The sequence below is a fragment of the Notechis scutatus genome, chromosome 3 (assembly GCF_049901735.1).
Source record: "Notechis scutatus isolate UNSWTSFEM ecotype Mainland chromosome 3, rNotScu1.2, whole genome shotgun sequence".
NCBI lineage: Eukaryota > Metazoa > Chordata > Lepidosauria > Squamata > Elapidae > Notechis > Notechis scutatus.
Genome location: NC_142011.1, coordinates 116,366,137 through 116,391,895, shown reverse-complemented (window position 1 = coordinate 116,391,895; position 25,759 = coordinate 116,366,137). Strand labels below are relative to the sequence as shown.

Sequence of the window (25,759 nt, the reverse complement as noted above, 5' to 3'; positions counted from 1 at the left end):
TTTTATGTATATATTACTGTTCCTGTTTTTAAAAAGACACTAAATACAGTATTTACATAGTACCTTTGTATAAATATATAGTATGTTATCAGGCATGTGGATTAGTCATCACTGTATTTCTGGCTACTAGATCCCATCACTTCCCTTTAGCTAAATAAGAAAGAACAGAAGAGACCTAGCTTCCACAGAGCCTCAGGGAGATCTGAATGAAAACAAACCAATAACAATGGAGGAAGATTGCTTAGCCTCTAGTCTTTCCCCATGGAATATTCTGTCAAAACTGGGAACACACTTTATTCGGCAAAGATTTAAATACTATTTTTCCTAATTAAGGTGTTGGTAACAGTCAGTTTACCAGCCTAGGCTAATTAAACCTTGGAGAATTAGCTACTGATTTCAAAACTAGATTTTTTTAATCCAAATCTTTATGAAATGACATGGCTATGTAGATGTAAATTTGTACGGCATTCTGGAGAGAAAGTAGATATAAGCTTTGTTGATCCCACTCTATGTATTTGACATGACATTAGATATGTTAGCAAATGCACTAGCACTAGCCAATGCTAAAGCCAAGTAGAAATGTGATAAGCAGAAATGCAGGGAGGGACAGGCAGAAAGGACCTTCCTTCTCCCTCACTGTGAATTCTTTTGTCTGAATCAAAAATAATTTTTCTTGTCTAGCACAGAAACAGAAATAATCCTTATACCCTCAGTTTCAGACTGAGTTCATTATCTGCAATTGCATGTTTTATAGTATAATACTGTTTAATGAAGAAGTGCAAGCATGGTGATATTGTGAGCAAAATACTTGTTCATGAAGACTGAAATAAAAACGTTATTTATAACTGGGTTTGTGGAGGAAGGGGAAGCTGATGAAAATATTTCAAGTTATCTACAAAAATTTCTTAAGCACATAATCAGCACTTCATTTTATAATCCAGCTGTTTATGTCAGAAGTATAGAATATGAAACCATAAAGCCTTGGGTAAAATCTCCACATAAGTGGTTTTCAAATTGATGTAAAATTGTTAAATACTGTATATGCCTGGAGAATCATCTTAGCAACAACAGTATATCTAATTGTAATAGTTTTGCTCAGATTCTTCACTACTTATAATGTTATTTGAGAGATATAAATTGACTGGCCTAAGGTCACCGAGTTGGCTTTGTGCCAAAGGCAGAACTCGAACTCATGGTTTCCCCGTTTCTAGCCTGGTGTCTTAACCACTTCATCAAACTGGCTCTCTTACAGGATTTTAATCACTAAGTGAAAATAATGTCTTACACATTCATGATAGCAAATGTCTCAATAATTCTCTCTGCTTCTCTCTTGTTTTCTTACTACTAGAAACCCCTGCTTTCCACAGAATTGATAAACCATGATGTAAGTTTCAGCCTTGTTGATTAGAGGAATGGATAAGAATGATTGCATTTTCATACATTATTTCTTATTTGTGGAATCCTCTTTGAGCTTGGTTATTTCTTACAGAAGTTTCATTACACCACCAAGCAATATTATCAGCACAGGTGAATATGGAAGACTACATCTCCAGCAAAACTGGCAGGGAGAGGAAATTTATATAAACAGGGAGCAACACAACTCACTCTCACACTGATGATATTACATAGTTGGCTAATGAAATGTCTGCAAGCGAACTAGCTTAGAGAGCACCATGGACTTCACAGTTCGACCGTGAGCTCCATATACTATATTCTCTTCTATTGGAGTGCGCGGAGTTTGCACTGCCAAGTTTTGGTGCAGGTTTGGTTTTTTCCCTTGGTAATTTCTTGATTAGAATACTGTTTTCTGTTTGACTGTTTTTCTGGTGCTGCTGGAGAAAATGTTTCTCGTCTTTTGGTTGCCTTCTTAATTTTTTTATTCTCTCTTTTGAATGCATTTCAATAAAAATGTCATCAATAGACACCTAGAAATAAACCATATCTTCCAGGAATTCTCTACCAATTTTGGATTTGGCTTGGATTTCTTTTTTTAATTTGGCTTTGGAATTCTTATTTTAATTATTTAATTTGGGAGGTGCCTAAAATGGGGAAAAGGGAAAATGACTGTCTCTCGCTTTTACATCTTATTTTGCTGCAAATGGAAAGTTTTATACAGCAAAAAGGAAAGGAATAAAGGTGTTGAGTGCCTAGAAAAAAAATTAATATAAAACTATGTGCTACTACAGCCCAGCCTTATTTCTTGATACAAAGTTAATTACATACAGCAAACCTTCATTAAGATATACTTGCATAAACACATGCATAGATTGTAATTTTAAATACATTAATTTGTACTTAAATGAAATAATGTATTTCTGTACAGTAGAAGACAGAATATGAATGCAAGTCAAAATATGCAAGAAAATGGTAAGAGCACATCTATCCAATCAAGATGAATTCAAATAACCAGGATCAGGTGGATTACATCCCATGGTTCTGAAGGAGCTGGCAAATATGAGATCGGAACCACTGACCCATATCTTTCAGACATCATGGAGCATTGGGAAACTACCAAAGAACTGGAAAAAAGCTGATATTTATCCCCATCTTCAAAAAAGGGAAACATAATTAAGGAAATTACAGACCAATCAGCCCGATATCAATACCTTAGAAAGTTCTGGAAAGGATAATCAAGCAGCAGATTTGCAAGTACCTAGAAACCAGTTATGGGTAGTCCTCAACTTACAACAGTTTATGTAGTGACTGTTCAATGTTCAACAGCACTGAAAAAAGTGACAAGACAGTTTTTCACACTTACGACTGTTGCAGCATATCCATAGTCATGTGATCAAAACTCAGATGCTTGGCAATTGACCCATATTTATGATGGTTGATGTGTCCTGGAATCATGTGATCACCTTTTGCACCCTTCTGACAACCAAAGTCAATGGGGAAGCCAGATTCACTTAACAACTACAGTGATTCATTCAATTGAGCCCAAAATTACTGTTGCTAAGTGAAACATTTATTAAGTGAGTTTGCCCCATTTTATGATCTTTCTTGCCACATTTGTTAAGTGAATCACTGCAGTTGTTAAACCATTGACTTTGCTTGTCAGAATGTCACAAAAGGGCATCCCGTGAACCCAGGGCACTTCAGCCATCATAAATATGAGTCAGTTGCCAAATGTCTGAATTTTGATCACATGGCCATGGGGATCCTCCAATGGTTGTAAGTGTGAAAAATGGTCATAAGTCACTTTTTTTAGTGCCACTGTAACTTTGAATGGTCACTAAATGAACTGTTGTTAGTCAAGTATTACCTTACTTTAGAAGATAGACTCACACTTCAGAAGGATCTTGACAGATTTGAACATTGGGCCCTATCCAACAAAGTGAGAAAAGCAAGAGCCGGCATGAGGCAAGAAAAATTAAATACATAGATATAGAATAGGCGCTACCTGGCTCAATAGTGGTAACTAATGGGCAAACACTTAAGTAAGCTGACCTAACCCTAACTAGTGGAATATGACTTCTGTCTGAAGTCGCAGTAGGATCAGTCATGGAGAGTGGATCTCTGCACTCCCATGCTGAGTTCTCCCCGTTGGTGGGCCCTGAAAGAAGCCAAAGCCACCCTATAGAGGCGGCAAAGCAAAGAGGGGCACCCTGTGAGTTCACAGAGAGCTCCATATCTCTTGCCTGACCCAGGGCTTTCTTTTCCTTTCTTTTCCATGACAAGAAGAGGCAGCCTAAAGATGGCTGCCATGAAGCTGGGACAGCTGAGGAACAGCTAAGACTGGTGCTGGAGCGGATTTAGTGAACAGTGTCTGGAACTGGGTGAGAGGATTCCTTTTTATTCAAAACTTAACCCCAAAAGTAAAAATCCAGGAGGATTATTTGCTCAGAACTACTTGTTAAAGCAGCGAGTGAACATTTTGAGAAAAATACTAGATTGGAAAGAAAAGATCAAGGTAAGAAAAACAAAAAACCTTTAAAAATATGAAAAATTGGATTTTTAAATTGGGAAGACATTGTTTCGGGAAGGCATTTTAAAATGCTGGAACTATTTATTTAAAAAGTTAACCTTGCTTTTATAAATTGAATTAAAATCAAATTGGATTGAAACTGGTTGGTTTTGTTATAACATTGAAATTTAAGCTTTGAGTGCCACCTGCTGGAAATACAACATATATTTACAAGCCTGGCAAGATATTTAATATGGAATAAACAATACTTACCTGGAGGACTGTGAAGATATTTACTAAGTTATATGCATCTACCCTATGACTACCGGAGATTTAAATATGAGAACAAGGAAGATGTCTTAATTAAAGTGACTCCTGAATGTCATGATACATGATTGAATTTATAAAGGGGAATTAAAGAGATTTTGAACAACTTCCTGGACTACTTAAAGGGAACTGAAGGATTAACATAAGGAATTATGAGGGACATAAGGAATTATGATCAATGTATTTTTTGAAGAGCAATTTTAGGCTTGAATATAGGATTAATTTTAGGATTACTGGATAAGAGCAGGACCTATTAAAACAAGACAAGATGCTCCTTCAGGGGGAAATGTGTGGAACTTTGGAAGGTATGGTGTTGATGTATCAAAGTATAAAGGACATTATAATAAGAAAGCACAAGGAGATCAAGAAAATAATACATGGCAAAGCTGGAAAATATAATACAAGGGACAATGAGTAAAGATCAAGACACCCAGGAAAGGGAGGAGCCAACAGAAAGAATGGAGGAAAAAATAGAACAGACAAACCAGCAAACAAAAGAAGATAAGGAGACAACAATAAATATAACAAAATAAAACAAGGGGAAAATACTTTAAGAGATTTAAAAAGAGACCTGGAGACGCAGGAATATATTTTTGAAAGGGAGATAGGGGCATGGGTGGATATTTAGATAGTGGAAGAGGGTAGAGATGGGAGAAATATTTAGATTGAATAGTCAGGATGTGGATACAGACAGAAACAAAGATCTAAGAGAGGAATATGGGAGGCAAACCAAAAACAAATAAGAATTAAAATACTAGTGCAAACAAGAGATGATGGTTAGAAAGAAACTGTCTTTTAATATAAGGGTGGTATGATTAAAAGCTAGAATAGAGATAGAAATAAGAAAATGGAGAAATATTCGTATATACACTTTTTTTTTTAAACAAGTTTTATTAATTTTTAAAACACACAAATTATCATTATTCATTACATGTTTAAACCTTTTTCATTGTAAATTTAACAAGTCAGATAAATTATGATTCTGTTTTAAACCATTTCCATACAACATACCAACACCTCTTATTCAATTTCTCTTTACTTCTCTTTACTCTTATTCAATATCATTATTATTATTTCATCTGTTTCTTTCTGACTTAGTTACCATTATTCTCATTCTATATTTCTACAAGTTTTTACTAATTCTTCCCCCAAAAAGACATATACACACAACACACAAAACATAAAAAATCTTTTGGAAAGTAACTTGGACCCAGGTGTCTCTCTCTTCATGGACTTCAATTATATTCATGCTCATCTTACATATCATTACTTATTTTATTTACCATTCTAAGCCTTCTATATTAACTTCCCCACATATTTCACACTTCTTAATTCTATCTTAATTAATCATCTTAATTTGAATCATTATATTTATATCTTTTGTCCATTTTTTATCATCCCTTTGTCTCATTCCTTATAAAAAAAAAAAAAAGAAAATAAGTTTCTCCTGAAATCATTAATCAGAGTATGATGCCTTTCTATCTCCCCCTAAGTTAATCAAATTAATCTTTAAAATAATATCTAATACCCAATCCGATTTTGCTTGGTACATTCTATCTAACTAATACATCCAACATAATTAAGTACATAATTAGACAATAAATCCAAATATTAAAAAAAGATACTATAATAAAAATTTTATAATAACATCAATACCATAATCTTATTAAACTCTTTAATTAAAACAATATTCTAAACCTCCCTATTATTAAGTTTTAAAGCCAATCATTTTTAAACATTTTAACATTTTAATCTCTTATCAACTCTTAAACCATTACAATACTACCATCTCATCTTATGTACCTTGCAAAATCTTTTTTTTTTAAAAAAAAAAATTATACTTTATCCATTATCCATAAAAATTTCTTTTTTCATTTAATTTCAAAACATTGTAGCTTTTCTCCACCTTTTCCCTTTCTTTCTTCTCCCAACAAACCTTTCTACCCCCTTCTTCTAGCCTCTGCCTTACCGGCTTCCCTTCTCTGTCGTATTCCTTTTCCCTTTTGTTTACTATCATCATATTGGTTTTGCACCTTATTTTTCCCTTTCTTAAATGTTTTTTTAGATCTTAAGTCCTTAAGTCCTTTAGTTTTCTTCTTTTCTCTTCTTTTCTTTTCTTTCTCTCTTCTTTCTTTCTGGATCAAATTCTGTGATTCATTAAAAATGGCTCCTTCCTTTCTTTCTTGTTCCTCTGCTGTCTTCATCTGTTGTAATGTTTGTTGATAATTAGTAGCGCCATTTCTAAAAAAGGAAAGCTTCTTCCACACCATCTTTACCATTTTTTTTTGCTTGTTCATATTCTTTTCTTAGTTCCTCAACAGAAAGAGCCATTATAAATCTTTTCTTTTCTTTTCCCTTCTTTCTTCTTACAACAACCAGAATATTCAAAAGAAAATAAAAAAAAAATAAAACAGTCCCAAAGTTATCAGTCAGTCCAAACCAAGGCAGAGTTCTCACTTTCTCCTTCTGGGGTAATATCAATCCAAGAGAAAGAAAGTCCAAATCTGTTTAAAATCTTATTACAATATATTCTAGTCTTCAAATCCTTAAGGCATCTGCTCCAACAAAGTCTTAGCATACAAATATTTTCTTTTTAATCCTCTCTCTTCCCACTCATCGCTTAAAACCAATTTTCACCTAAAAGAAATAGGTTTCTTAATATCCAGTTATTTATTCCATAGGAAAAGAGGGAAAGCTATCCTTTCAGCACCTTCAAACAGCCGCTTTTTTCCTCTTCTGGCAGGTATTATTCAGAAAGTCATACTTTTCAGGAATTTTATTAAATATGTCTTAGTGTGGGAATTGCTATCTGTTTCTCTCAGCTGCAAGGACAACGGGCCTTCTGGTAGTTGTTTGTAACACGAGGCGAGGGACAAGGTCGAAATGTTGCCACTTCTTACCCAGAATTGTAGCAAACTTAAACTTTACAGCTTTGTATTCTCATATGGTATTTTGTGTGATGTAATGAGTTTGTAACAACACACTAACAAAAATTGCAAACGCGTTAACAAAGATTGCTTCTAATAAAAGAGGGTGTCAGAGCTTGCCCTGGGCTCTCATCCCGATTGGCTTCAAGACGACTGCCTCAGTGTCTTCATTCATGAGAGACCACCATAACTGGTGACCCCGACGTGATCATCTGCGAGGTGGTACGTCTTTGGACCATCCATACTCATCGGCTGGCATAGCCTTGGTATACCTCATCCCTGATTCGATCGCAGGCGATCGCCGTGGATCCTCGTGAGTATGGGTGGAGGATTCTCTCAGGACCAGAAATTGCACATTGAGGAACTAAGAGAATCAACCAAACGAAATTTTTTCCTTTTTAAAAGAGGGGGCTCTCTTGAAAAACCCCTCCGTAAAGCCTCTTTAGACACTTCCGAAATGACGGCTGCAGCTATCACCAGAGGTAATAAACCATCTGGTAATTGTTACAATTGTGGGAAGCCTGGTCATTTTAAATCACAATGTCAAGCCCTGGCGGGGCAGCAAAGCCCTCCGCCAGCAGAGATGCTCGACAGTAGAGGGGCCGGCAGCTAGCCCTCTCCCAAGGCTGCCCATATACCATCCACAGTGTATGAATTATCAATGGCAGAAGATGTGTTCATATCCTTTCCCCATCTCTGTCAGCACACAGCTTCTCCTTCTGCCTCCTTCTTCTCCGATAAAACTGCTCTTACAATCTCACCCTCATGCCCTTCTCAAAGGAATCTCTGTGGTTCCCGATCTGCTCTATCCTTCCTCAAAACTCTCAGCCTCTCTCTCTCTTTTTTAACAAACTTTGTTAATTTTTAAAGACATGCAGAACATGGATACACAGAAACACAAAACATAAAAGCATAAAAAAAAAAAAAATCTTTTCTGAAAGTTGCTTAGTCCCAGGTCAAAACTCTTGGTACAGACACAGATTCAGATTCATGTTCATTTTGCATACCATTGGCATTTTGCATACCATTGGCATTTTGCATACCATTGGCATTTTGCATACCATTGGCATTTTGCATACCATTGGCATCTTACTGGCATTTTCAATTTTTTACATAGCTTCTCCTCTCTTTTGAATTTTCTCGGTTTTATTTTGTTTATCTCCTCTCAATTCGAATCATAGTTTGTTATTCTTTGTTCTATTTCCAGTTTCTTCTTTGAAGAAAAACTTCTCCTGTGCACTGAATGGAGTGTGATGCCTTTAACTCTTTCCCCTATATTTGTAATACTTAATATAGAACACATAATTTGCACTGGGATTCTATCTGGTGCATTCTGAAATTGTGCAGTATTGTTATTCATTATGTTGATGTTCATTTGTGTCTTGAACATTTGGTGCATTGCTTTTCAGTTAAACCACATCACATATTATTGATCATTATTTCATTGCAGTGTTCCCCCTTCTCCTACTTCAGATCTCTCATTTCACAAAAGGTTTCGCTGGGATAACATATTCTAATCATTGATGTTGACAATCATTTATGTCTTGAACATTTTACCCCTTTCGGTTTGATATCATGCCTTTGTGGAAACACTTATGCTTTCCGGGATTGTTTCCCCCACATCCCATGTCTTAAATCATTGTTTCATTACAGTACTCCTTTTCTTGGCAAAGGTTTCACTAGATTATACTGAGTGTTTTGTCACATTTTGAATTGCATGTTGTTTCCAGTTTTCTATGGTTATTTCTGGATGCAGGTGTAGAAATGCGGTCTTGTGTGCCTTTCTGAAATCCCTTTTCAGTGGAATTTGTCTATTATCTCTGGAGAACTTTTTTGCTTAAGGCCTCTCATCTCTTCCTTTCTCCCTTGCTTCTCCTTGTAAAATATTGGAAAAGAGTGCCTAGGACACCTTTCCCTTCTTGCTTTTCTTTTTTTAAATTTTGATATACAAGTTTCAGTCCATCCACACGTGATGCCATTGTGTAGACATCCCTCATACAATTACAACAATATTTAGGGGCTATTAATTGGACCCGTCCCTATTTTGGCATCACTACACACATGCTCAACCCCCTGTTTGAGGTGTTAAAGGGAGGAACCACTCCAGGGGATAAAATTACCATTACAGATCATCAATTAAAATCACCCAGGACATATAGCACATTATGCAGAAAAGGTGGGTCAACCGATGTCACAACAATGCTCCTATTTCCTTAATCTTGCTCAATACACCCCTCCTTACCTACTGCTGTATTAACCCAAAAGTCTCAGCACACTAGCAACCTCCTTATCTTAGAATGGATACATCTTCCTCAACACTCCAAAAATCTCTTAGTCTGTTAAAACTGGTTGTTGAAAATGCAAATGAGGATGCAAGAGGATTCTGCAGCCTCTATCTGCCCGAGGGGGCTTCCCTCTCGGACTATCTAAAGGCTTGCAGAATCGTGGGAACTGAGGACCATGATTGTTTGTTGCAAGTAGGTGGATGGGTCAAGCAGGGTTGAAGAAGGAAAGAGGAAATCAGGATTTGCAGTCATGATAGGAGCAGGGGAGGTCATAAAAGGGCTCCCTCCCTTCCTTCATGGTCTGCGCAGAAATGTGAGTTGTTAGGGTTGGAAACCTGAGGAAAAAGAGAAAGATGAGTTGGGAAACTGAGAAGGGGTGAAGATGCAAAGTATGTTTGAAAGTAAACAAGAAAGTAGCAAGGAAAAAGAAATGGGAGGCGACCCCTGATGGGCTGGCCTTTCCAGAGAACACAGATTGATTTCATCAAGTACTAACTCCATACGCATAAAATGCTTTCAACTACTGCCTATCCTTCACTTCAGTCTCTGTCTCTAAAAATCTTCTCTCTCTTTTTGTTACATTGCAACACCTTGTTGCACAGCACCAGCACCCGCTCTTTGTAGCACACATTTGCAGCCACCAACCCTTCCCAGGAATTCTCCAGGAAGGCAATGATATGGCTGATGCGGCAGCTGCAACCGCAGACAGCGCCATCTCTTGCATGATTCTTTCACAACAAACACCCTGGGACAGTCATAGTTATTTTCATCAAAATAAAAAAGCCTTGGCCAGACAGTTTAAATTCAAATTTAAAAATATCACAGGGTTGCCAGGACTCCAGAATGCATTGAATGTTTGCTTGTTTACTCTTAACTTCCTCAATGAGTCCGGATCCCCCATGCACAGCAGCATCACGTCATTTCGCTTCCTCGCCTCATCTTGAACCCAGACCAACGGTATATTTTCATCAGCATCATGCCAGATCCTCAGTGGAAAGGTCCTGCTGAACTTATAACCTGGGGACGAGGGTACGCTGACAACAACAACACCATCTGGGTCCCTGGACGACAAGTAAGGCCTTTTATACCCAAACCAGCCTTGCCTACATCAGCATCATGAAGCTGCCCACTGCATTCATCATTTGCTTCCTGGGTTTCCACATCGCTCCTGCTGATACGACAACCACCCCATCCTCCCGCGATGCCTGCATCAAAACTACTCGCAGCGGAACAAAGACCCAGTCCACCCTGATCTATCATACTTTGAAGCCTGAGTGCAACTCCACGGCGGTCTCCCTTGTCTGCATAACAACCCTCAATATGCACGATGCTACACCAAACAAGGTATCCAATGCTACGAGCCAAAGGCTGTGGGGCCCATCACCGCCTCACTGTATGTCTATGCCTACAAAGGAGGATCCAGCTCTGACCTTGCCTCAATGTTCTCAACCAGTCAAGCAAAAATGGGTACATTACCCATAATGTCACTCGGGGGATACCAACACTTTGTGTGTTTTGATGCTTGTTTTGCCATCAACAAAGGCCAAGGTCCTAACGACGCTGCAGGAGTCACCTGCGGCTCACACAGCTGGCAAAGATCTTATCTACAGGAAAGGAAATATCTCTTCCAAAAGGTGTCCGGGACTAACGTGGGGGCCACCACTGTTTACAACTACTGATACACCCCACCAATTGACTCTGCTCAAGTAAGAGGCCCTCAAAATATTAATATCACTGTTAAATCAAGCTCTACTTCATGTACCACTAACAAATGTAATCCTATTTGCTTGTACACTCACTTACCTGAAACAAGGGGGTACCATACCCCACATATATATGCTCAATAGAATTATAAGGTTGCAAGCTGTATTAGAAATTATAACCAATGAAACTGCTCTTGCTTTGAAAACATTAGCTAAAGAAAGTGCATTGTCTAGAACATATATCATGCAAAATCATTTTATCTTCTTGCCAAAGAAGGAAGAGTGTGTGGAAAATTTAATCTTAGTAATTGTTGTATTGAAATAGATGATAGTGGAAAAGTTATCCAACAAATTACTGATAGAATGATCAAGATTGCGCATGTACCTGAACAAACATGGAATGGTCCTGATTTTAGAGACATGTTTGGATCTTGGTTCCCAAAATTACCTGATTTGCAAGCTATTGTAGCGCTTATTGGTATGATTGCTGCAGGATGTATTATATTGCCTTGTGTATTACCTATCTTTGTACGCACTATTTCTAACAGTTTATCCCTTTTGGCTGAGAAAAAGCCACTGCACAGGTAATGGCTCTCTGGAATCAACAAACACATATGAACCACTGCCATCCGAAGAAGAAATGGGAGAGCCAACCTGTGATGACCCAGACGAGGACGAGATGTTTGTGATGGTCGAAGAAGTCACGAACGCCATGGATAACATCAGCATACACAGCACTCTTGCCTACGCGCCTAACAAAGGCTGCTGTTGGAACTAAACACCCCTGTCTTTTAAAAAAAGAAAAACAGAGGAGATGTGGGAATTGCTATCTGTTTCCTCGCCAGCGCGTGCAAGGACAACGGGCCTTCTGGTAGTTGTTTGTAACACGAGGCGAGGACAAGGTCGAAATGTTGCCACTTCTTACCCAGAATTGTAGCAAACTTAAACTTTACAGCTTTGTATTCTCATATGGTATTTTGTGTGATGTAATGAGTTTGTAACAACACACTAACAAAAATTGCAAACGTTAACAAAGATTGCTTCTAATAAAAGAGGGTGTCAGAGCTTGCCCTGGGCTCTCATCCCGATTTGGCTTCAAGACGACTGCCTCAGTGTCTTCATTCATGAGAGACCACCATATCTTAGAGTCCTAGGAACCAAGAAAACTTTCTCCTCTCAAGCACTTTCTCCACTTCCTCCTGCGCATTCTTACCCGGCTGCCAGCTTCTTTGTGGCGGCCATTACAGACCGCCGCTGCACCGTCCTGGGAAAAGGGGTTCTGCCGGCCAGGAGGGGGTCTGCAACACCCCAAACCCTTCTCCGGATCCCCCTACCTTCAGCTGCCCCTGCAGGGCAGCCTAGCTCGTACCCGTCTGGGTCAGAGCCCCAAAACGGCTAGCGGCAGGGATCGCGCAGCTTCGCAAATCCTGCCGCTCATGAAGCCGACAAACCGGAAGTTCCGTATATACACTTTTATATAATAAAATAAAATCAATAATAAGGCAGGAAAATTAGAGATTAAAAGTATTATTATATATGTTTTAATACTGTGATTGGCATTAGAATAATATATTGAAACATGGAAATAATTAAATAATGGAATAGCATAACAACATAAATGTGTATTAATATTAGAATTATACTAGTTCGATGAATGTAATGAATATGATTAATATTACTATTGTTTTTTATTAAAATGAAAGTGAATAAGAATTAAAGTATTAATGTGAATAAGAGATGGAGGGATAGAAAGGAAAATGTTTTTTAAATATAATGGTGACATGATTAAAAATTAGAATGGAGATAGAAATAAGAGGGGGATTATTAATACACACATTTTATATAATAAGATAAAAGCAATAATTAGAGGGAAGATTAGAAATTGAATAATGAAATTATCATGTATGTCTAAACAATATTGTGATTGGCACTAGAATAATATATTGAAACATTGAATAATTAAATAATGAAAGACTATAACTTAATACATTAGAATTATGTAAGAATGTAACAAATATGATGAATGTTATTATTCTTATTTGCATCAAAATGTATGATACCCAGGTGCCATGCTGTCCATGCACTGATGTGCATATGGAAAATAAAATAAAAAACTTGACAAAAAATAGTGGTAACTAGTGGGCAAACACTTAAGAGCCAACAATGTGCTGTAGGTGCCAGAAAAGCCAATGCAGTCCTAGAATGCATCAACAGAGGGAGAGCAGCAAGATCAGGAGAACTAACAGTACTGCTCTCCACTGAACTGGTAAAACCATACTTGGAATATTGCATCCATTTCTGGCCACAATATAAAAAAGATGCTGAGACCTTAGAAATTGTGCAGAGAAGAGCAACAAAGATAATAAGGGGTCTGGAAGTTGAACTGTATGACGAACGGTTAAAAGAACTAGGTATGTCTAGCATATCAAAGAGAAGGATTAAGGCAGAGGCGGTATTCAGCAGGTTCTGACCAGTTCTGGAGAACCGGTAGCGGAAATTTTGAGTAGTTCACAGAACCGGCAAATCCCACCTCTGACTGGAGATTTTACAGTAACCTTCCCCTGCCACGCCCACAGAACTAGTAGTAAAAATTTTTGAATCCAACCACTGGATTAAGGGTGACATAATACTGGTAGTTGTCTTTGAGTACTTGAAGGGCTGTCAAGAGGGGATTGAATTATTGAATTATGCTCCAAAGCACACGAGGGCAGGCAAGAACTGGAAGATCATTAAAGAGAGAACCAACCTAGAACTAAGGAGAAATTTCCTGACAATGAGTACAGAAAGTTCCAGAAGTTGTGGGTGCTCCATCACCGGAGATTTTCACGAAGAAATTGGACAACCATTTGTCTGGAATAGCATAGGGTCTCCTGCTTGAGAAGAGGATTGGCCTAGAAGATCTCCAAGGTCCTTTCAACCCTGTTATTCTATGATTTATGTTCTAAGTGACAGATTATTAAAAACATACCTATTTTAATAAAGATAGCCAATTGGAAGTCTCTGAATTGACTTCAGCCCTGTAACAAATTTATATTTTTACATGCAAAATAAGGGAGGGGGCAAGATTTCATGTTGTCAGGAATTGAGAAGTACAGTCTTCTCCAAGCTAAGCTCAGTTGCCTGCATGAACATATCAAAGTGGTTTTCATTCATAGAGGAGAGCTTTTATCAATGTCTTCTTTCAGGATGTTTTTTTCAACTTCCCAGTCTAGCCCAGAGTTCTGTAATTTCCTAATGGTCTCCCATCTAACCACCACCAGGTCCAGCCCTCTATCAAGATTAGCCAAACAATAGTGTCATTATTACAGTTACTGACCAGCATTTTATACAAATGTAAGAAATTGCAAGGTTCAGAGTAAGACACAAAACATTTTCTAGAAGTTAAATTATATAAAGAGGTTCAGAGAATGAAATATATACATATAATTTAGCTAGTTAACTAAATTATAACATTATTTTATGAATAAAATATTTACATGTTAAGCATACTAAGCATGCTACTATGTGTGTGAACCTTATGATCCATGAAATATGAGAAATAACAGAAGATATAAAACATAAAATAAGATAGAAGGCTTTTAGTGCCTTCTATTTATTGATATTGATGAAATCGTAAAATTAGGGGACTAATTTGCTGCATAAAGCAATGGAAGCTAAATAAATTCTGTTTCTTTCCTGAATTCTTAGGATTCTGGTACAACTATAAAAAGCAAACAAGATTATCCTCTGATCAGGTGGAACTTCTATTAGTAAGTGGAGTTATGACACTAGGGTGCAAGTTGCTGAAGGAAGCCCAATGAGGAAACATGTGGACTAGAATCTCTTGTTCCTCTGGATCACGGGGACAGGCTCATTTTGTCAAAGGAGCATGATTATACTTTCCCCCAGTTCTGCAGAGGGCAAGATATTAAAGTGGACTATGGAAAAAGTTTTACAGTGCATTGGGCAGTTAGTACTGAATAATCAATTTGCTGCATGAACAGTTTCCTGTGTATAATCTGCCAGTATTGATTACCCGATTTACCCTGCTTTGCCCAGAGACCCCTATCAAATACCTGCTGCTGGATTGTCAGTCTAGCAGCTCTTGGTAACCCAATCGCTAGAAAGGCTTTACATGAGTAACTGCTCTTGTGTAAAACATTTTGAATCTGCCTTTCCAGAAAAAGGAAATGTTATCCAGAACAACTGTGACAACTCTCTGGAAAAGTGAATCTTAAGCCAGAAATAAAGCTAGCATATATATATATAGGATCCTACCCATAATAATTTTAAAACTTTGTAATGTCATACACATACAGATACTATACCTTCATTCACATAGTTTCACTTTTATGAAGTCATAAGTTATCAGCTGTTGAGACTGTTAAACTCATAACAATTTGGGAATAAACCACAATATGAAAAATCAATCCAGGAAAGTTCCTCTCCAGATAAATAGCCTGAGATATTAAATAAATTCACATTCTAATGCAACAGTAAGAGCATAATTGATCTATTGATATGGATGAGACTTTCATAGTTAGGATTTTAAGACCTTTGCTGAAGTTACAGAATTTTCATATTTATTTCTATTCTGAATATGCAAAAAAAATTTTTTTAAAGGGAAAAATATTAAGGGAAAAAGGAAGTTACACAGCTTCTACCCTGCTGAGGAACCATGGGAAATACACTATCCTCTCTTTTCATATATTTCATATGTATGTATGTATGGTATTCAGCTTTGTTTGGGTATTGGGAAAATACCCGAACAAAGCTGAATACCATAAATATAAATACCCGTGAAAACTTAAGAAAACACACACACACACAGACACTTCTTAACTCTTTTAAATACACTATCCTCTCTTTTCAGCACCACGGAAAGCTGCCTAAAAATAGATCGCCAAAAAGGTGTCCCCCGTAAAACTGCACATTACAGAAAATGGATTTTGCAGAGCTGCCCTCTCGCCTCCCCCGTTGTCCCTGCTTTCTTTCACCATGGAAACCAGTTATGAGTATCTTCCCACTAATGTGGGACAAGACGTCAGCATCTTTTGCCCCGACCAACAGGCGGCAAAGGTAGCCACTTGTGTTTAATGATGATGATGTTGATGATGATGATGATAATAGTAGGCAAGGTACAAGGGAGTAGCACATTGAGGCAACGACATCATCTAAAGGGGAAACTGCCATGCCATTCCCATCTGGATGCCGACATGAGCCCAGAGGCTGCCCCCGCCCAGGATGAGTGCGCGAGGGTAGCCAGATAGGAATGGCCCCATCAGGCCCCCTGTCCACTCTCCAATGAGGGAAGGCAGTCCTGACGTACTTTCCAAAACTCAGACGCGCACACCCATACCCTAGTGGGGAGGTCAATCGAAATGCACCCCAATGCTTCCCGGGCCACTGGTTTCTTAAGTCTTGAAGGCCGGCGAGTCCGAAGTTGCTCCCTCCCTGTCCCACCTGAGGCTGCCGCGTCCCTCCTCCCAAATAGGGGCTCTCCCCTCCTCTCTCTCCCGCCGCGCCGCTCCTGCGGCTGCTACTCTCACCATCGCAGTTGACCAGGATGATGGCCAGCATGTAGTCCTTGCCCAGCATAGCTGCTTCGCTCGCTCCGGAGGCAAGATGTTGTGCAACCCGGCGGGGAGGGAGGCAGCAGCGACGGTGCGGCAGAGGGTGGCTCTTAGTTTGGCCTCGCTGGGCGGAGCCGAGCCGAGCCAAGGAGAGGAGGAGGAGCGGAGGGGGTTGAGGGTGATGACGCCAGCTTGCAATGTAGCTGGAGCCGGGCCGAGTTCAGTGGGACTTCTGCTCCCGTGAAGGAAGCCCAAGCTGGCAGCACCACCTACAGGCGAGAGGGCGCATTGATTTCTTCCGACCCTGCGGATTGCCGGGGGAAAGAAAGTAAAGTAAAAGGCCGATCTGCTGAACCAAACGTTGTCATTTGAGGTTTACGCTAATGCCACTGGAAAGCACGCCAAATCGGACAGAGCAGCCTGGTGCGGCAGAGAAGGCGTTGAACTCAGAGCAATTCCAGTCCACCGACGCTCATTGGATATATTTGGGGAAGCCGCTCTCTCTTGGCCCCACCTGTGCATGTGCAGAGGGAAGCTGAGCGATTTCCGGCTAAAAAATGGCGGACGATAAGGTAGGCGAGCGTGTGGAAGCGTCTTGTGCGCTCCGGGTTTCCACTCGCGCTCTTTCTTCTCTCATCCCCCAAAGTGGCTGCCCATCTCCGCCGATAGCCGGTTTGGGAAGGTATCTAAATAACGCGAATCCCCAAAGTTGATTTCTTTGATTCGATTTTTCACGGACTACCCGGACTCGGGTCCAAAGCCAGCTTCAAAAATAAGATGTCTACAAGAAACGTCAAGTTGTAGGTTGACCAATGTTATCGAACTCCATCTTGCATGTTTTTTGCCACTTAAAGCCAGAAACACTTAAGATTTTTGCTGCCCCGCGCAGAAACTCGTGGAGTTGGAATTCGTCGATCTTCATATAAATAAATCGTGATAGTCACGGAGCTGCCTTTCTTTTTTTTACTTAAGCATGGAGGAACACATGGATCCTCATGATATTTTCATAATAACGTTTCACCTTAGGGGCATATCACAGATAGAGCTGATTTGTAGTTTAATAGTAAGCCCCGGAGGGCAGACATTCTCTGTATTAATTCATATGATTCGCGAGAAACTATGCCCAAAGTATTTATTTCTGCACCACCTTTTATTTATTCCTTAAATTTCGTGGTGCCTCACAGCCGAAAAATAAATATCTGACTGGCTCACAATATAGTGAACATACTAAACAGATAGGAATATAATACAGAAAATTAACAATAAAAAGCATATTTGAAAAAGGTTGGAATCTGTTACTCCTTTGGTTTTGATTTTGCATATGGATTTTGTGGAACTCCAATATTAAAATTCAAGGAATTCATTAGGATTTGTCCGGAGAATCCATATTTTCTGTCATAGTTCCATGATGTACACAATCAATGATGTAATAATATTTATAATTTGATGGTGATTTTGGAAAGACTATTGCTTTCAGACTAGATCAGGGGTGTCAAACTTGATTTCATTGAGGGCCACATCAGGGTTGTGTTTGGCCTGTGTGTACGTGTGTGTGGGGCCACCGTGGTTGTGGCCAGCAGGACATAACTCCGGGAGGGGCGCCCGTGGGATCCTGAGCTCCATTTTTGGCTGTGATGGCCTCCTGCAATCCTCTGCCAGTGAAAACAGAGCTGGGGGTGGGGGTCTTGTGAGCTCTGTTTTCGCTGGCAGAGGCACTGCGGGCTGGTCCTTCGTTTGACACCCCTGGTCTAGACTATCCATCTACATACAATCTTTAATTAATTAGCCAAATTTTATTATGACGGGTTATAAATATGTTTGATAGGTGCAACTGTGGCAGCTTTTCAATAGCTTTATGTTTCATCACTATCATGGTCTCAGTCTGTGTAGCTGTCTATGTAGCCTAATACAGATTCTCTCCCCCTCTCCCAGCTGATGTGCACAGGATTCAAGGGGGGACAAATTTCAAAAGCAGTATTCTTTTGCATGCAAGCTCTATTTCTGTTGTATGTACCTATGTTTGTACTCCTGTACAAAAGAGACAGAGCTTACAGTGTGATTTATTTTTATCATTTTGATGAAAGGATCAGTCCTATAGAATAGAATAATAAGATGATTTGTCTCCCCCATAGTTCTCGGCATGCTTTAATGGAAGCAGCATATTCCCATTTCTCCTAAGACCTAAGTACTTCAAACCTCCATCTTTGAACTATGAATAGGTAGGATGTTAGTTGGGAGTTGAGACATAACAGGAAGGAGTGAATGGGAGTGCCTGTGTTAAGCTGTATATTTGAATCTACCCTAAGACCTGGTCATATACCTGATGCAAACCTTGGTAAACAAAAGTTGCCTGCTGCTGCCGGTAACTAATATTTGAAAAATAGTCCACTAAACAATCCCTATTTCCTGCTCTGAAAAACATACAGTTAAACTGTGTTACATGAATGTATAGTATTGTTTTTGATCTTAAGCTTTTGGAGAAAAGTCAGACACATTTTAAAAAAAGACCTAGTATCTTCCTGATGTAGTAATAGTGATAGTAGATTCACAAAGATATTGAAATAGATTGTGCATGCAATTTGGAATATGCTTCTTTGTTTCCAATATGTAGGATTCTCTGCCAAAATTGAAAGATCTTGCTTTTTTGAAGAATCAGTTGGAAAGTTTGAAACAAAAAGTTGAAAATGAAGTACAGGCTGGAGTGGGGCAGGTAAGAATGGAGTTGCTTTGTTTTCCAGTAAATGCCTTTCATTTGCTACAGAATGCTTAAATATAAATGTCAACAAAGTATGATTAGCTGATTAACATCCTGTTAATATTCCATCAAAAATAAACTTCATAATTTGTAAACCATAGTAAACATACTATCAGCACCTACCTACCCACCCCCAAAATAAAAATGGAGATTCGATTACTCGACAGCTCTTCATTTCCTTTAAATTGAGATTTACTGTATAGTTTATCTGTTAATGCACCACAATATTTATTTGTTTAATGTATTCAGCATAACTTCCTCCTCCTATTTTCCTCACAACAACAACCCTATGAGGTGAGTTGGGCTGACTGGCCCAAGATCACCCAACTAGTTTTCATGGTTTTTAGGGCTATATAAAGAATGTATATTATGATTTATCCATTAATACATTATTAATGCAGTGGATTATGTTTGATTCAAATATACTGTAAATAGAATACTCTTCTTGATCTCCATCAGAAATAGCCGAATTAAGTATTTGCTGATTAAAATTTAATTAAGGTTTTGAAATATAGAAAATAAAAGGACATCATGAAATAAGATCAATTGTCCAATTGTTTTCAATTCAAAGCAAATAGATTAGGACTAGAGTTCTACCGATCCACATAAAAGGTTTCTGCAATTTCTCCACAATACCATATGCATATAAAGTTAAATTACTTTCTCTAAATTTAGCTGGTACGAAAAATGATGAAACAGGAGTATACCAGTTTTTACTAATAATCAATAATGATTCTGGAGATATTTGTGATCCAAAGGGCATGTCTAAAGGCCAATTATACAGCAAATAAATGGTCTTGTTTTAATATTAAAAAAATGAATCCAAGCTTCAAAATTCTTATATATGGAAATCTTTTAACTATCTCTCTCTCCTAAAAGTCAGTAGTTAGGTCCACTGCATGTAGTTTAAACAGTCCTATCATTAGGGAACAGTATATTAGTTCTTTAATGCCTCGATTAGTACTTGTCTTGCAACTGAAATCAATATATGTTTAGTTAGTAACATTATATTAGCTTTGAATTCTAGAGAAAATAAGTGAATTTTAGCATTGCTCAGAGACCTTTTCTTTTTCTTTTTTCAACAGGATGGTTCTTGGCTGGCCTCTCCATTTGTCAAAGGATTTCTTGCTGGATTTGTTGTAGCCAAACTAAGATCTTCAGCAATCATAGGCTTTTTGGTGGGGAGTTGTACTGGAGTGTTTGCTGCTCAGACGTATGCAATTCCTGATGTCGAAAAGACAGTCAAAGACTATTTCAATTCATCCAGGAGAAGATCAAACTAGAAATGCAACAATATTCATGCAACAGTATACTCCAGGGGTATCAGCTTTTCATCTCTTTCAGTTCTACATAGGTCAAAATATTTAGCTCCACTTTAGACATTCTTATTAATTGGAAAAGTATTTTATAATGGACAAATAATAACATTTCAGCAGGTCTGCTTTTTAAGGTTCACAGTTCTAGAATGAAACTGGTGCTGCTTGCTTCAACTGTCCTGGTCAGATGAGAGCCTGGGTTTGGATAGCAAGGCAGTTTCTTTAATGGAGCAAAAAGCAACTGATATGGCATGCCTGCTATAAATGTGCCCATGCCAGGAAACACAGTGTGAGATACCAGCTTTCTCCTGATCATGTATTTTTATAATACTGACATGCATTTCTTTTCTTTCCTGATTTTGGCGATTTGAGTCCTTATTTGTGCAAGCATCTACTTGCCACAAAGATAATGTAGATTTCTTTAAAAAACAAAAGGTGCTTTTTCCCCTTTTCTCGATGCATCCTGAAAATTATCACTAAATATTAGAAAATTATCACTAAATACAACTTCTTGCTGTTGTATTTTTGGTATTGTGGGTACTGCTGATCCTATTATCTCTAGTTGCTTTATACTATGTTTTAAAATTTTAATGGCTGGAGTCTTTGCCATCTCTATTTTACTTTTAATTGCTTTAAATAAATGATTGGTATTCTAATTCTTCCTGCACCAAAGACTGACTCAGCATAGGCAACCTGCAAGGCTGGAAACTCTCGGTGGCCTCTGTATGACCTGCCTTTGACAGATGGCTACAGTTTAACCTTTCTTGACCTCAGTTAAGCTTTCTAGGTCCCATGTTTTTGGATATTTTAGTTATCTGTAGTAAAACTACTGAAGACACAAGATCTTAATGAATCTCCAGAATCACTTTCTTTTTTCATGTATTTGTTTACTTGCAAAACTACCTTTTACTTAGGAGCTCAAGGCAGTAGACAATGCTCCCCATTTTTCCTCCATAACAATTCTATGGGCTACATCAGAGTGACTGCCCCAAAGTCTTCTGATGAACTGCTTTAATCAGATTTCCACCATTACACTATACACTAAAACAGGGGTCTTTAAACTTGCCAAGCTTTAAGACTTGTGGACTTCAACTCCCAGAATTCCTCCTCCAGTCATGTTAACTCAGGAATTCTGGGAGTTGAAATCTACAAGTCTTAAACTGGCCAAGTTTGAAGACTCTTGCACTAAACATACTTTCTTTCTTTTTGTTTTACTGTGAATGTGGTAATTCATCTGTCAAGAAGCTAAGCAACTGGATTCCTAGGAGGTCTCATTTGAGTATATTTATTATATACTAAATCTTTCCACTAAATAATGCATGTGTGTATGGACTGTCATAACTGGGTTGCAACACACACACACACACATAGCCAATAGATGATGGCAAAGATTTGTTGACTTCTTGCACTGAAAGAAAATATTTCTCTCTGAGATATAGCTGTAGATACATAGAGCTACTGTATCTAAGTTGTAAAATATGGATGAACCCTGGATGGCAGCAAATTTTGTGCAAGATATTGAATCGAGTCTTTTCAGATAGTTCAAAGCATATTGTGGGAAGAAAAGGCTGAAATAAAGTATCAGATTTTATGTAATTCAGTTATATTTCATACAAGACCCTCAGCTAGATACAGGGTGCATGATCTGTGGTGGTCCAATGTGGCATAGGAATGTATGCCCTCTCTTTCGTGTACACTTTGACATTTTCCTGAAGATATTGATCCACACCTTCACAAAGCTCTTATACCTCAACAAGTACTGTATTACACATTACAGTTTTCTCTTGTAAACTATACTGTCTTAGGAAAATGGACATATCATGTAGTGTTGCTCAAAGGATTATGTACCTTCACTCTGTGTGTGTGTGTGTGTGTGTGTGTGTATGTGTGCATGTATGTGTATGTGTATATGCATGGCTTTTGGCCATAAATAAAAATTATTGATATTAATATACAGTATATAAAAATGACTATGAATGGAATGGTTTACCTTAGACTACCAATTAAGTTCTGTTTCAATCTTTAATCTTAATCCCTGATGATTAAAGCAGATTCTTGTATAGAAGCCTGTTATTTTTCCGTATGGGGTAAAAGTGCCTGGAACTTTACTTTGTCTGTCAGATCTTCATTCCAGAAGACATTAAGAGATTGTTTTGTTTTAATGCGTAGTCATGATTTTGAAAAATCTATTATGATAGTAAGAAAGTGGGACCTTAGAAAGCAATCTTCCATTTTCTGGCTACCTAATGGCTAGATTTCTGAATCTTCGGAAGGGAAATATGTATGTTTTTTTTATGAGTAGTACTAGAATATTGTCTCCAAGACGTCCATCTCTATTCCTGCAGCATTTTTATCATACTCGGAGTTGTGTTGGAAGATGATAGGATCACCCAAGTGCCAGTTAATCACTCTGATGGGAATATTTGAATGTTATTCTTTTCTAAAGATTCGCTCTAACACAAATACCTTATAAACATTAAGGTGATTAAGTGCCTTTTGCAAGCTGGTTTTGTTATTCTGTATTTTTTGCTTTTATAAAGAATATATTGCTCCCACATACTTCCCAAGAATAGATACAACACAAGCAACAACCAAATGCAGTTCTTTTCTGTTCCATAAAGTTTGCCTAATTTTTCTTTCCTGGATTTGCTGAATATTTAGCATGTTTAAGACCACAGGTTTAAGTGCTTGCTTTTCCAAATGATGTTCAGAAAAGTTTTCATTTAAATTCAATTCCTTATCGTTGCCTCGTAGAATGTAGTCATATTTTATATTCTTTTTTTTGGCCAAGTAGTTTTGAAACTTTCTCAAATTATTTCTTATAATTTTGAGTATCTATGTAATTCTGATATCAGACAATAATTAGAAATAAGGTATTGCCATATATTCTCTCCAGATGCCATGTGTAGATTTCCAAAATAAAGTATATTTCTTTCTTTATAAATACTTGATTTATCTAGAGCATTCTTGATCTCTGATAAATTTATCAAAAAGGATATTTTTTTTTCACAACAGTGTTTTCACATGTATGGAATTTCACTTCTAGGGTTTTTTAAAAACTTGATAGGTTTGAACATGGTTTGGGTCAGTGTCAAAGTTGTGTCACCAAACAATATCTAAACTCTATGAATATGAAAATATTTATTGTTTGAATTGTATTTTTCTTCATTTGTTATAAACTTAGGAAACTATTAAGAATTTTGTAAAATAATGATGTGAAATTTTATCAAGGAATGGTTAATAACAATGGGGTTCTTTTATCACCCAGTACTATTTGCTTAGCTTCAAAAGTTATCTAAAATTTTGGAATGATGAAGCAAACCTGTTATCTATCAAATGCACTACTGGAAGTCAACAGCCCCATGATATTTACTTGCATCATTACCTAAAATAGTGTTCTCAACCTCAGCAACTTTAGGATGTGTGGACTTAAGCTCCCAGAATTCCCCCAGCCAATGTACCCACTGAATTTCATATATCTTAAAAGATGCCAAGTTTTAAAATACTGATTTAGTCTCTAGATACAATATTTCCCTTAGTACATGGGATGTGGGAATTATCCAAGGGCTCCACAGTGGATGGACCTGGACCAAATCAGTCCCCATCACTTAGTATCAGGTCTGCTCATCCACATAGACCTTGACATGTTTATCTGGGCTCTCTCTTCCTGACTCCAGGATTGAAGTTGTGGGAAGCATTGGCCACCTTCTGCAATGCTGCGGCCCATGCTATCTTTGCTGCCGTCTCCTGTTGTCGTTCGAGTAACTCCAGTTTGGCCTAAGCTTTTGCCATTTCTTTCTGTTGGCTGGTCTGAACTTTGGTTATTTCTACCTGTTGACTGGCCTGAACTTTGGCCATTTCTGCCGCCGTAGCTACTACTGCCTCCTCTGTTGCACATAGTTCTGCCTTTGCTACCGTGGCTTCAACTTGAACTTCTGCAGCTCAGTTGGCAAAACTCACTGCTCTTGAGTGACGCATAGCTACGACGGGAGGATGCTCTGGAATGATTGGAAGAGCTAGCAGCAGAAAATTGCTGTGATACGCTGGAACCTGCCTGAGATCTGGTTGGCTTGGGATGGAGGGAGGCAACTTTCTTAGAATGATGGGAGGAAGCCATGTGTGATTGATGGGTTACTTTGGATGTGACCTTCTCCCTCAACATTTCCTCCACCTGGAACACAGCATGGAGCATTGCGTGGAGAGAGTTCTCACACTCCTTTTTCAACATCTCAAAGTATTGTATGTGCTCTTGGAGCTTTGAGTCACACAGCTTTGGACGGATTTGAGGCCACGTTCGTTGTCTTTCCATCGTGCGAGAAGCTTGTTTTTCAATCAGCGGATGCGCTTGAGGGAAAGCTTGCATTTGGGTGCATCGCAGATCTTCAGCAACTCTGCCCATGAGTCTATATAACGTCCATACTGTCTGTCCCACTCATCCATCAAGTGTAACTGCATGACCTCGGTAAGCTTTCTTTGCTGTCTGAAGTCGTAGGCTTTCTGAGGTACCTCTGCCTCTTCTGAATTTTGGAGATCCAACTCTGGGTCTTGGATGTCAAATTCTAAATTTGTGTCGAGGTTAGGTAGAGAGTTTGGTTTTTCCGGTACATCAGAGACATCTGCAATGACTGGAGACGATGCCATACCTTCAGATTAGCAAAGGGAATTTTTGTTTTCTGTGCAATTCCCCTTTTTGCCACTAAGAGGGGTTGCAAGCGGGTAGCTGAATTTCAAAAATGTTGAAATTCACTACTTAACCACTGGAGTGTGGTGCAAGCAGGTAGCTGAATTTAGAAGACATCTTTGCAATTCGCTACTTAACCACTGGGGTGCATTAACAAGCGGGTAGATGAATTTAGAATAGTGGTTGCCAACCAGTGGGCCAGGGACCACTGGTGGTCTGCAAGAAAATTTTGGTGGTCCGTAGAGAAATGTCACCCCTAAAGCACCCCACAAAGCAATTAATCCAGGCTGCGTGGAAAACAAGGCTGCA

The 25,759-nt window shown here is 38.4% G+C and overlaps 2 protein-coding genes across 2 annotated transcripts in view; one reads left to right on the top strand and one right to left on the bottom strand.

Annotated features, from left to right (window-relative positions):
- Positions 1-16,827, bottom strand: part of APBB3 (amyloid beta precursor protein binding family B member 3) — a 56,486-nt gene extending 39,659 nt beyond the window's left edge. The window contains exon 1 of the mRNA XM_087961021.1: positions 16,675-16,827. Within this exon, the coding sequence (XP_087817147.1) occupies positions 16,675-16,723 (49 nt within the window). The 5' untranslated portion in view covers positions 16,724-16,827. The remainder of the gene's footprint in view (positions 1-16,674) is intronic.
- A 401-nt stretch (positions 16,828-17,228) lies between these two features.
- Positions 17,229-22,829, top strand: LOC113415264 (SLC35A4 upstream open reading frame protein). The gene is made up of 3 exons (XM_026672589.2): positions 17,229-17,270; positions 19,310-19,408; positions 20,539-22,829. The coding sequence occupies exons 1-3, from the start codon at positions 17,256-17,258 to the stop codon at positions 20,734-20,736; spliced, it is 312 nt and encodes a 103-aa protein (XP_026528374.1). The 5' UTR covers positions 17,229-17,255; the 3' UTR covers positions 20,737-22,829.
- Positions 22,830-25,759: the final 2,930 nt, after the last annotated feature.

Excerpts from the sequence above, each read along its gene's own strand:
- LOC113415264 (XM_026672589.2), top strand. Across the intron at positions 19,409-20,538 it reads TACAGGCTGGAGTGGGGCAG|GATGGTTCTTGGCTGGCCTC; the intron begins GTAAGAATGGAG and ends TTTTTTCAACAG.